A 13,552-nucleotide genomic window follows, 5' to 3' on the forward strand; every position below is an offset into this window, starting at 1 on the left:
TGGGTCATGGCTGCTTAAAATGCATCCAAACATTCAGTATCTCCTCCCTCTGCATGCAGACACTGAACTTTCCTCATAGAGATTCATTGATTCAATTCATCTCTATGAGGAGATGCTGATTGGCCAGGGCTGTTTGGCTTGAGCTGGTTCTGCCTCTGATCTGCCTCCTTGACAAGCTCAGCCAATCATATGGAAGAGCGTTGTGATTGGCTGAGTTCAACACTTCTGATGATGTCAGCCAAGAAAGCAGATCAGTGGGAGAGACAGCATCAGCAGACTGGAATAAAGGTAAGATTTTACTATATTTCGGGGGGCAGGAGGCATAGATAGATAGATACATGTTTGTGTTCTGACCCTATAATGTTCCTGTAAGGATCCTTTTCCAAAACAAAATGAACCACTCAATAAATTACTTCAGGACTGCATGGGACCTAGTGTTGAACAGGTAGTCATTCTATACTGGTATCTCTGTAGAGATCAGATTGCAATGATGGCAAACGGTAACATTTGGTCCATAAGGTGCTAATGGATATCAGACAAACCATAAATATTTTGGGGTAACAGCTTTCTTCCCAGCTGTAAACTCATAGCTCTTAAATGCAAATTTCCCCTTTAGAAAAAAAACAAACAAATGGAACAGCTTTTATAACTGTACAAATTAAACCTCATGACAAGCATTGAACTCCCTGTCTTCCTGGGTGTCACTTTCTTATCATTTTTAGTCTTCTGGACATTTGCATAGACTTACAGTATAATAAATCTAGTCCTATCTCAAGGACGCCGTAGCACAAGAATAGTAAACAAACGGGAGTATAAATGCCTATCTGAGTTGGGTAATCTCAGTAGCACTAAAAGAAATTTGCGCCAATCTACTCTTCTTAAGAGTCATCAGCTGCACTTTGTACTCAATTGTGTTCTTTTCCTGGGAAATGGATTTCCAGAAACTGATTGCACAATTAAAGAACAGTTAATGATATCATAGATTGATTGACCTCACCTGGTAATGATTGAACTCCACGCTGGAGTTAGCCCCAAATGTTTAAAGCACTACATAAATAATGCTTAAAATAAATAAATTGGAAAGCAAAACTTTTTGTGTACAACTTTGGATGTACATTTTTGGAACTGCTAGACATAGTTGAGATCACTGATGGAGTACTACTCGAATTAGTGCAGAAAGTGGGAGAACTTAAATGAGGGAAATCCATAAGTCCTGTTTGTTGGGGACATTTTCTTTGATATTCGAGGAGGTATTCTGTTTATTTTGTTATTGCTATGGCTTTGTGATCCCTTCCAGGATATACGTATGCATATCCCCCCGCCCTCCGATACCTTTTGGAATTAGACAGTTTAAAGGGATACTGTAGTGCCAGGAATACAAAGCCGTATTCCTGGCACTACCAATCCCTCTGCCTCCCCCCTCCCTTATGCCCCTCTCCCCTGTAAATAAAGGATTAAACTTACTTACCTTTTCCCAGCACCAATCTATCAGCGCTGGGTCGAAGCTCCCCTCCCTCCTCTGTCCCGCGATGAGCAGGGTTTAATGCGCATGCGCGGCAAATGCTGTTCGGGCATTAGACCTTCCCATAGGAAAGCATGGAATCGATTTTTTTCCCATGGGGAAAATTCTGACGCTGGAGGTCCTGATGCAGAGCGTGAGGACGTCCAGTGTTCGATACCAGACCAAAGGCCAGTTTCAATTCCGGAAGCACCTCCAGTGGCTGTCTTGTAGACATTATTTTAGACAGCCACAGAGGGCAGACTTAGAGCTGTAATGGAAACATTCTCTGGAACTGCAATGTTTTACATTGCTAGACTAGGTGCAATAGGGACACAGCATCCAGACTACTTCAATGAGCTGAAATGATTTGGGTGCCTACAGTGTCCCTTTAAGTTCTGGTGAAAATAATTAGAATGTTTGAAGAGCTATTTAATATGGACACATGGGTATCATTACTTTTTTGTCCACTCTTTAATCAGGCAAATCATACTCTTCCTTATGACTCTAACAGCGTTTCTTCATTTAAGTTAGAGTTGTTGGGAATTCAAAGTTAATTTAAATTTAAGGACATAATAATCGATCTGAAAAATTCTCCAAATCAGCCATGCTTTCTGACTGCTATTTCGGCTGAAAATGTGAAATTCACTTTGAATTCCCAACAATGTCTCTTACTTTTCCCACTTGTAGAAAGATAGTGTATGTGATAGTATATTTCATGTTATGAAGGTCACTCAAACAGTACATTGTGTAAGGTGCAAAGTTCACATTGATAACGCACATGTTACGAGGTTGTGAAGTTTCATTTCAGAATATGTTATGTTCCAATGTTGATCCAGAATAAGGTGAATGCTTTATAGTTACTTGGCTTATATTCCGGGATCAAACACATTTGTCATGCTTTTTTTTTTTTTTTTTACAGTGGTGGTGGCCTTTTAATCGTGATTGTATGCCGGTGTGGCAGTGAAATTCGGCTTTAGATGCCAAGTTCAGCAGGAGCTGCTGAGATGAGCATCTGCACAGCTCTGCAGTTAGGCCCCGCCCCCATCAAACACATTTGAACTATTTATTTTTTTACATGAGTATACATACTCGTCTATCTGATTAGTATTTTACTAATTACGGTAGATATATGAGTAAGATGCACATAGAACAATTTGTAAACAAAAAGTTGTTTTAATTGATCACTCGGAGAATGGTAGCTGAGTAAAAATGGCTCTTTGATAGGGGTGGGGGGGGGGGAACAGAAAATCGGGTAAAGAAAAAGTTATAAAAACACAAAACCAATTCATATCGGTCTCCTCGTGTAGTTGTGTGTGATCTCCACGGCTCCCGCAAGTTATTAAAGTTTAAGGTGGTAAATGATGGATTTGTTGTAAGTATGTCATATATGTACTGGTGGGGAAGTGTTTGTAAGGAGTTAAATAAACCTGTATTCCTAAATCTATATTATCGCTAACTTTAGAATCGTGCTTTTAAAAACAAACATAATAACAATACAGTTCTTCTAAATTGTTCTAAATCATTTCCAGCAAAGTCTCTGTATAAAATGTGCTTAGAATTCATGACATTATAGGAAAATGAGGAAAATCACTAGAAATAAAACATGCTCCTTAAAACAGATGTCAGTTTTTGGGGTCTTTGCATACTTTACGAAGACCCCTGAAAGTGACATCCCGGTTATGGTCGGGTCGCTGTGGAGGTTGAGTGAAAGGTAGGTTTGCTTACCCGAAGCTGACCCCCGCAGCTATCTTCTTCCTACAGATTTTCATTAGCTCATCGTACCTCATCTACCAGGAGCCACGTCCGTGCTGTAATCTCGCGCATGCGATGCAAAAGACAATGTCTGAATCCCACAGCTGTCACCTGTGAAATAATCAAGTGACCAAGCCACTGTAACACTGTAAATATATTTTTTCAACATTAAAAAATAATAATAAAAAAAAAAAAAAAACATTGGACAGCTTTGTTTTTAAAGCAGTTAATTCTTACTATATTCATAACCCAACAATGGAGGTCACCGCAGCAGCCAGGCAATAGTCTTGCAGTTTACAAACTGTACGACTGGTTAATAGTTCTGTGCTGTGTGCTGGGCTTTCAAGATTAAATTCAAAGATTTCCCACCCTCTACTTTGTTGTTATGTAACTTAGTAACTATGTGCTTTTATTCGTATACGATTCTCTACAAAACGGTAACCTTCCTGTTTAATAAAATATATTTATTTTTCCTCCCAAGGGGGTATATGTCGATGACCAGCCAGACTCAGAATATCGTCAGCGGAGTGCTTTTTGGCACAGGCTTGTGGGTGGCACTTTTTGCAACAATGCGCTACTCGCTAAAGACGCTTCTCTCTTACCACGGCTGGATGTTTGCTGAGCACGGCAAGATGCCCACCACAACCAGGATCTGGATGGTAAGTAGACCTTGACTTTCAATTTCACGGGTGATAAAACTTGCTTTTAGGGAACTGTCATATTTTGAAATAAACGGCGTGTTTAGTGCACTTTCCCTTTCTGGGCTGTAAGACACAATGACGTTACGAGAACATTCAATATTATTCCATCTTTTTCAATAGCTGTCTAGTATTTTGTTTGCGTTGCACACAGATGAAAATTGCCGGATCCATTAAAGCAGAGAGACATCGTGTATCCATTACTTCCATCTGATTATTGCGTTTGTTTTTGTATTGCAGGGACTGGTAAAGCTCTTCTCTGGCCGCAAGCCAATGTTGTACAGTTTTCAATCATGTCTTCCGCGTCTCCCGGTGCCACCTGTTAAAGATACTGTTAAGAGGGTACGTGCTTTGCTCATCCAGTTAATTTTGTTGCAAGTTGCTGTCCTAAATAGAGGAAAGGTCTCAAGGGAGAAAAGTTTCTGCAGGGATAGTACTTCCCAAACCTCAGGCCGGTGATGGCTAGCCCTCCAACACCAGCTGTTTGTGATCTGTCTTTAGAAGGGCAGTGCATTATGGGAAATGTAGTTTGCAAGCAGCTATGGTGCAGGGGAGGCTATCTGTGCCTAGACAATGAAAAAGTAAACTTGTAACTTTGCAAACCTCGATCTAGAATTTTAATAGTATATTTTTGTTTCTGAAATTTTCATAAAATGTATTTATATTTAGTAAAATATTCTCATTTTGCAATATATGGTGTTTTATTTATTTTTAGTATAATTTTAAGGTTTAGTATAATTTTAGTATAATTTTACGTGTATTTGCACAAAATATTTCAAGATCGGAGCAAAAAGCATTTTATATTTAGAGAATTTTGACAATGGTAAAAAAAATAATTTTCTTTCCAACCATATTAAATATTTGATAAAGGAAATATGAAGAAAGATAATTTGAAAAGCTGTGGTTGTAATTCTGCAAATCGCAGAAAAATGAACTTTTTTATTTTGCAATTTACTGAACGAAATATGTAGGAAAAAGCATTAATAGGTTACTCTAAAATCAACTTATTTTTTCCATTTACTCTGCATTATTCATTAGCCTTGGTGGATAACACTCCCCATCTGACATCACTGCCTCCCTCTGTCTGGGTGGTCTATTACACAGAATCTAAGAAACAGAACCCAGAGTAGCAATTGTCAGAGCTGGTACTATTATTAGTATCACAATACATTCAAGTTTCTTTTTCTCTTTTTATAACTTTGGATGTTTTTGTGAATGGAAATAAATATTCTGCTGATTATCTTACTGAATAAGTCTCCATGTAAAAATATACTCGCATGAGCTAGAGGTCGTTACTAATCCAAAGGTAATAGAATCAATGCAGAAAGAGAAACTTAAACTAATAGAAATCATTCATTTATTTTCTCTTTTGGTTAAACATGTTGTTGAAAAGATCCCTTTTTTTATTTTTTATTGTATATACCTTTTTTTAGGAAGAAGCTAAGAAAAGGTAAGTTTTGGTAAGATGCTATAGTGTTTTCATTAATCACAAGAAAGAAAAGCATCTAACATGATAAATGCTTCTTACCTGCTCGTTTCAATGAAATAACGACTGTCGTGTAAGGGGCTGATCTAGCGCTTTGTTTTAAATTGCCGCAATGTTGGACACTTGCGCAGTCGCTATCTCTGAGACCACAAATGACTCTAGTGCAGGTCTGCGTTGGTCATCTTCAACCATTTATAGAAAAGATATCATTTTGTTCAGCATATCTAGGAAAATATATTTCTCAGTCTTTAGAGGTTACATTTTGAGACTATTATAGTCTCTGAAGTCTTTACTTGAAGGACAACTGCCATCAGATTTTCACTTTTCATTTTTTAAAGGTTTATTACATTGACTGAAATTGACTGAATTATATATTTTTTAATTGTGTATAGCAGGCAGTAGGACAGGTAACAAGAGTCTGACACAGTATGGTTGCTCGTCTGGATAACAAGTGATAATTTCTCTCCCACCCCAAAAAACAAATGCATCATTTAAAAAAAATTTAATCAGTTTCTTTACATGTAATCAACTTTTAAAAAGAGAACATTTTATCACAGTTGTCCTTTAAGATGTGGCGATAATTTTGGGTATATCCACACCGCTTTCTGCTCTCTAAGGGCATCTGTTACAAGAAATTGATTGGTCCAGATTTTTCTATCTAGAGGAATAAACATCTCATAGATAAACCGTAAATCTATCTTACAAAGCTTGTAACTGCAGTAATATAAGACTCCCCGAGTGATGCAATTTGTCTACTAGTAGCATCAGTTTTGGTGGTTCTTCTTTGCAAGAGTCTGGATCTAACCGCACACGGCTCCAATATCCCAGTTTGTGGGTATCGGAGACGTATGCAATTATGCCTGGGCTGTCTGTCTTCTTAGATTCTACAATATTCGTACACCCTTCACCCATTTCAAGGCCTTTATTCAAAGCCATACGTCCGACAGTAGCAAAATGATCCTTCACTAATATATATATCAGCTATTTGCTTCACAGCGTGATATATAGCATTATAGAATACATATCCATGTAATAATATATTGACATATTGAAAATACAATAAGATTTGAATTTGCTGGTCGGATGGAAATTAAAAATGCCTGCATGCTTGCGTACACATATTGTAAAAATAGGATCACTAATCTATAATAAAGCACACAGCTAATCAGACTTGGCTTTTTAATACATTTTTATAAAAAGCTGTAGTTACAAAATCAGAATTGCTTTTTTTTTCTCTCGTTAAGGAATGTGATTTCAGAATGAAAGCTGGACAAATGTCGATGAACTTTGTACAAACATAGTAGATATATAGTACACAGGATGGCATTGTGCACAAAAGTACTTATCAACATTAACGTTTTATTATTATTACCGGCAGCAGGCAGAGTACCTTCTTTTTAACTATAATAAAAGGGAAAGTACAGGGAATATCTGAGCTGTTTTGGCTTTAATAATGCAAACTGCTAAGAATCCATCGGTTATCACACAGGTATTTACCAGTGGATTGGGATCCCTTTAAATTTGACATATACGCGTTTAGATTCCTTTAGTTTGTTACGGTTACTACATTCCATGTTTAAGTTTCAAAGTGATCCTTTCCTAGATGAATGTATTCCGGTAAATTTAAAATAAATAAAGGCGCACAATAGGTTTGATGTTCGGTTGACCAATATTGAGCTATATTGCAGAAAATAACGTTTTATTTAGCTTTCAGTATATATTTATAAAATTTCTGGCAAATGCATCAATAAAGTCATTATTGAGTAACGATCAACCAAACTCTCGCAGAGCTTTTACATTCGATTTATTAATTATGTTCTTGGTTAATTGTAAAATGTTGTGTGAACAGGTCTCCTATTCAACATTAATTATTATTGTGTTTAAATCGTGTCATCAGATATTCTTAATCTGTCGTGTCTCACAATTGTATAGTGCTGCACACACATTGTGGGAAGGAAGTGGCTGTAGAGGGGCTTACGTGAGCATGTTTTGGTAAAAGCATTACAGTGATACAATGAATAGTAAAAATGCTGGGCTTTAAATTAACATTTCTTTCTTTGTTTTGTCCTTAAAGTACCTGGACTCTGTTAAACCCCTTATGGATGAGCAGCACTTCAACAGAATGAACGGTCTTGCCAAAGATTTTGCCATTAACTTGGGACCAAGACTCCAGTGGTACTTAAAGCTGAAATCTTGGTGGGCCACCAACTATGTAAGTCAGACTCGTTTTACTGTAAAGCATTAAGCACGAGTAACATTGGTGTGTGTGTGTGTGTGTGTGTGTGTGTGTGTGTGTGTGCGTGCGTGCGTGTGTGTGCTTTGCTGTAACATTGATATTGGATAGGTTCTGTCTTTTTTAAATTTACGCTTAGTGGTTTTGACAACATAGAAAACCTACAAAAACAACAATGAAAAAAACAAACAAAAGGCTTTGCACATTAGATCGGGAAAACATTCATACCATAAGCAATGGCATCGAAGTTCTGTTTGTACGTAATGAGATGGTATATGAAATCATGTCCAGCATAAGTGTTGGACAAACAAGAATAAACATTAACACCGTGCCACCTGTCTCTCTCCCATGGGGGGGCAGTCAAACATCAACTGAAGGGAGTGTGCATGTGTGGGGAGGCCCCATATTTCCAGACTTTTATTTCTGAATTTTGCCCTTTATTTTTTGGGGAAATCTCTTCGTAAGTGTGAGCCGTATTTTGTCCTAGAGCCTGGCGATGCTTCCCCCTTCTTCCATTAATTACACATCATTACATTGTTGTGAATCTTCTGTGATACAAATATCCCTCTGGTATTGAGATTGCGATCTGCCTTTAAATGCCACGAACCAGTGAAGGGTTAGCCGGCTCCTGACCTCAGCACTAAAGTGGGAGAAATATGTGTTTGTTCTACACTTTGTATCTTCAGAACATTAACCTTGTTCCAAATAAATTCCCTGATTTTTTTTTTATTTTTTTTTTAATTATTTTATTTTAAACTTTTCATTTTTAAAATGTAACCAAAATATATTGAGTTAACTTGTTTTACTTTCTTGTGTTGTTTTCTATTCAGGTTAGCGACTGGTGGGAAGAATACATCTACCTCAGAGGCCGAGGCCCAATCATGGTTAATAGTAACTATTATGCAATGGTAAGAGTTTATATCTCTGTGAAAGATCTGAAGAAAGTATCAGGCTTTAAATTTATTAGGGAAAACAACTTTCACTTTCTGTTACCCCAGGATGCATTCTTGGGATTCCAAAGGACCCATTTATGTCTATTAATGGGATGTTGCAGACTTTGTATTAACTAGCAGGCAGACTACAGACAAAGCCCAGAATGACTTATTGCATGTTTGGTACACATGCTAATTTAATATTAAACGGCAAGAGAGTAGTCCCCCACCCCTCTCCTCTTTCTAGATTTTAATTATAAATTGGTTTTAAATACAGTGACTTGAACAATGTCCAACTCCTAACTCTTAACAACCTAACAACATTTTAAATGCCACCATTGCACTTCATGCAGAATGATGTCTATTCCCATCAGCCATGAAAGCTAATGGGAAATAGTGTCGGAAACGCTTTATTTCCAAAGGTTACCAACGATTGGCAATTACATGAGACAAATGAGTTCCTTTTTTTGTTTCTGACTTTTGTTTTGTTTTTAAATGAAGATATGATTGCAGCTAAAACATGTAAAATTTTAGCCTATTAATCCATTCCATTTCTATTTAATTCTTCTTTCCTATAAAAAAGGAATTTATGGCATTGGCTGCTCCTTTTTATGGCTTACAAAAAGAAGAACCATGTTTGTTTCAGGTTAATTACAGAGCCCTGTGTGATTGGGTTACAACATTCTTCTTTGAATAGTTCCTTGAACATTAAGTTATCTGCTCTCCTGCACCTAGTGTTGTTAATATGGAGACCAAAGTACACTATGCAAGAACAATGACTAATCCAGTGAAGTAGGCTCTGATTCTGTTTGTTAATCAAGTTCTGCTGCATTCTCTTCCTGGACGCTGAGCCAGCGCTGAGCATTGTTGTGGTTAATCTCTATGTAGGGAAATAACCTTATGATTACCATAAAGGGATACTATAGTGCTAGGAATACAAAGCTGTATTCCTGGCACTGTAGCTCATTCTGACCCCAGCCTCGGTGAATAAAGGGTTAAAGAATATTTATTTACTTACCTGATTCCAGTGCCGATATCCCTTGGCGCTGGGTCGCTCCTTGGCCTCCCCATAGGAAAGCATTAAATAGAGCGTGAGTACGTCCAGCGTCAATTAGCGGACCAAAAGTCCGGTAACATTCCGGAAGCGCCTCTAATGGCTGTCTGGTAGATTTATTAAGGGCTGCTCTGTTCCTTTTGAATTCTCCCCTCCCCCCCCCCCCCCCATGATATCACACTCTCCCCATGTCCTTAAAGTGGTCACTAAAAGCACACATCTTTAGCAAAGCCTACTATCTCCGTGTGACACTTCTCCCATTACAATTACCCATCTGGGTTCCATTGTCTCCATAACCCACTGTTTGCTTGTCACACACCACTTTTACCAACGTATTGTGACACCCACAACATATCCCTCCTCCCCTCTGACATGCTGGTATTTCTGTGTGTCCTCGTAGACTGTAAGCTCATTTTCCTCTGTTAATACTTTGTATGTCAATCACTTGTTGTTGGATATCCCATTCCAATTGTAAAGCGCTGCAGAATTTGGCGCTTTATAAATACCAATACTTTGTAGCCACTAATAAATATATTAGATCAGCTGTTATTATCAACCACTTACAACAGATATTTAGTGGCCAAGTTGGAAACTAACCACACGTGTTTTCTACATGTTTACACCTAGTTAAATGGCATCAGTGTCCTCACTGTGTCTCTAATACTTTATCATCAACAAGCCAAATGACCAAACATTCTCCTAAACCATGCATGTTCTTGTGTTTTTCTCTCATAGGATTACCTGTATGTGTTGCCAACTCGTATCCAAGCTGCAAGAGCTGGTAATGCCATTCATGCAATCTTGCTCTACAGAAGGAAACTGGACAGAGAGGAGGTCAAACCGGTATGTCAAAAATGGTGCGATTGTAAAGAGAGAGGCTGATTGGCTGCATCTGTTCTGTTACAATGAGAGCGAGAGAGAATTACAAAATATGAACAGATCACCATATGTCTCTAGTGTGTAGGACATCCTTAGCATGTGCATCTGTATTTATTATGAAAAACTTATTAAATTTGCTGATGGCTTTAAAGAAAGAGAAAGTTATAAAATAAAGGCATTTTTCATAAATGTATTTTCAACTTATGTGACGATAGCTGAGCAGGGGAATTTTTCCTGATCAGTTATTTTATTTTAAGTTAAAATTACTAGAATTCAGAGTTTATGAGATGTAAAATCCATTTATTTTTTTTAAATACGTTAATACTAGATTTAGTTAAATCACTTTCTATAAAAGGCAAAGACAAGGCATCCGATATAAACATACTTGCTAATTAAGTATATGATTACTCCATGAATTATAATAACTACATCCAGTTGTAGTGCTTATGACGTTAGAAATCAAATCTCTTTTTAGATGAATGCGCAAATAAAATATATGTTGTATAAATGTACATTTACTTTAACAGTATATATTCAACTTGGACGTGAATTTAGTTATTTTACACGTAATTTGCATGAATATATTTTCAATTTATACTAACTTTTAGTATTATGCAAATTAGTGTTTATTGTGGTATTTTAGCTCCACTAACTCGTTTATCGACTAAAGAGCAAGTTTTATGTTGACAACCATGGGCTTTATTTTAAAATTCTGTTGCCCGCTCAACACAAGTTACTCTGTATTCTTTAATTAATAGACTCTCCTGTTCGTAGGTTATCTTACAAATCAATTGTACTAATGCCAAAGACAGATCACAATTTAAACGTCTACTGGGGTGGCCAAGAAATAGATGTCCCAACTGTCACATAACTACAAATCCCATGAACGTTTGTCAGTCTAAATGCTAGTAAACCATCGTGGGGGTTGTAGTACTACAACAGCTGGGAATCTACCATTTAGTCATCCTTCATCATGTCTGACCTTTCTTTTATCTGAAAAAAATTGTTGAATACCAGTTTGATGTGGACCAGTCACCTTAAACTTTAACATATTAAGAAGAGTATTAAAGGGACACTCATTGTAGTTGTCTGGGTGCAGTGTCAAAGGTCCCTTAACCCTGAGAAGGTAAGTATTACACTTTGTAAGGCACCGCAATAATTACCTTGCAGGTTTAACTTCACCTCTATTGTCTGTCTACCAGACAGCCACTAGAGGGACTTCCAAGCTGTTAGAGCGACTCTTGGTCGCCTAACTGACTCTGGACATCCTCACACTATACTTGGGGACGTCCAGCATCACCCAAAACCCCATAGGAAAGCATAGAATAATTCTATTATATGGGGAAATCCTAAGGCGAGCGTGATTTGCCGTACATAAGGATTAGGTCTTCTCCGCCGGCTGACGGACCCAAGCCAACGCCGAGGGACATCGGTGCTGGACCCAGTTAAGTGACAGAATGGGGGACTTGACGGAGGGGGAACTATTAATGCCAAGAAAACAAGGTTGTTTTCCTGGCGCTATAGTTTCCCTTTAAATACATCTGTCTCAAAAATTTATAGAATCTTTATAGAATACTCATTTTGACTGAAATTCCCACCCGGTCAAGAGATCTACAAAGACAAACCAGGGACTACTTTGTCTTTGTATATTTTCTCCACCTGTCTCTCCTTGACTGTGGACAGAGCTACAGAGTCAGTCACGTCGGCTGTCACCAGTGACAAGTACAGGTAATTGGCTCGGTCTATGGAACATCCCGTGGAGTCGCTGAATCCATTCATGGACCTCCATGCTATACTCTCTTGACAGTGACAGTGCAGCTTTAAGAGAGAGATCAGATATGTTGAGCTTACATTAGAGTTACGTTGCAAATAGAGGTTTTCTAAAATAGCTTTAGAAACCAACCAACATTTGGGGGGTGGGGGGAGAAATTAAATATGTTATATGTAAATAGATTATTTTAAGGGACAGGCCACTTTAAAGAAAACATTTTCTTAATAAAAAAAAATATATATTGTCCAAGATTTGTGACCTTTTTATTTGATTGATTTTTGTGTCCGATTCCTGCTGAGAGACATTGGAAATCTCAATGTCTTTGCTTATCAATGTATGTAACGTCTGTGTTTCCATTTTGCCATTCCATTATAGACATCGCATAAAAAGTGGAAATTGCCATGGAAATGTTTGATAATCCGTTTATGCCTATTGATTGTTTATATTGACTGGGAAAGTCTTTCTTAGATGAGAATTAAAAGATGATTGTCCCTGTTACCATACTTAGACAATTAACCTCATTTGATGTTCCCTTCCCTGGGTTAACATCTTAATGTAAAAAAGAGACATGACTACTCAGTGTGGTGATTGGCACATTTGGGGCAGCCGTGACAAATAGTCCTCCTAATAAATGCTTTATTCACGCAGTGTCAGTCAGTGCAATATTTCATAGCAAAAAGGAGAATACTGACTTAAACTTTCCTAAATTATAATTGCTCTGCTGCTGCCCTACATGTTTTTAATATGATGCTGCCCTCTTATGCCATTGAAGGCACAATTAAATTGTATTATGTAACAGATTATTTTCCACCCAAAAATAGTTTTTATTTGACTTTTAAGTAAATGATTCCATTTATAACACATTACGCATAATGTTTGGTATATGGTGTAGATTCTACTGATGGGATCAACAGTTCCACTCTGCTCAGCTCAGTGGGAAAGAATGTTTAATACTTCGAGGATTCCAGGAGAAGAGACAGGTAAGAGAGTTACAGGCAGTAGTAGCATCAATAGGCATTCTGATATCTGCCAAATATTAACCGCGAGATGCCATTACTTATCCATAGCTGTTAAATGACAAAGATTAGACTGGACGGGTGTTGAACTTTCAAATAACCTCACAGATTTCCTAGGTGCCTGTGACACCTCTGTAGCTCTCGGTGTGGCATTTTGGGAACGTTTGACATCTCATTCGTATCCATTTACGTTAAAATAAAAAAACACCTCCTGCAATTTGATCTTAATT

The 13,552-nt window shown here is 37.6% G+C and overlaps 1 protein-coding gene across 2 annotated transcripts in view; it reads left to right on the plus strand.

Moving 5' to 3' along the window:
* The window catches only part of CPT1A (carnitine palmitoyltransferase 1A), a 49,776-nt gene that overhangs the window by 18,839 nt on the left and 17,385 nt on the right, over positions 1-13,552 (plus strand). The window contains exons 4-9 of one of the 2 annotated variants that reach the window (XM_063438140.1): positions 3,735-3,912; positions 4,192-4,293; positions 7,512-7,649; positions 8,501-8,578; positions 10,392-10,499; positions 13,199-13,286. In XM_063438140.1, the coding sequence (XP_063294210.1) occupies positions 3,735-3,912; positions 4,192-4,293; positions 7,512-7,649; positions 8,501-8,578; positions 10,392-10,499; positions 13,199-13,286 (692 nt within the window). The remainder of the gene's footprint in view (positions 1-3,734; positions 3,913-4,191; positions 4,294-7,511; positions 7,650-8,500; positions 8,579-10,391; positions 10,500-13,198; positions 13,287-13,552) is intronic. The other variant, XM_063438141.1, reaches the window with a different exon arrangement.

The sequence above is a fragment of the Pelobates fuscus genome, chromosome 12 (genome assembly GCF_036172605.1).
Source record: "Pelobates fuscus isolate aPelFus1 chromosome 12, aPelFus1.pri, whole genome shotgun sequence".
NCBI classification, from domain to species: Eukaryota; Metazoa; Chordata; class Amphibia; order Anura; family Pelobatidae; genus Pelobates; species Pelobates fuscus.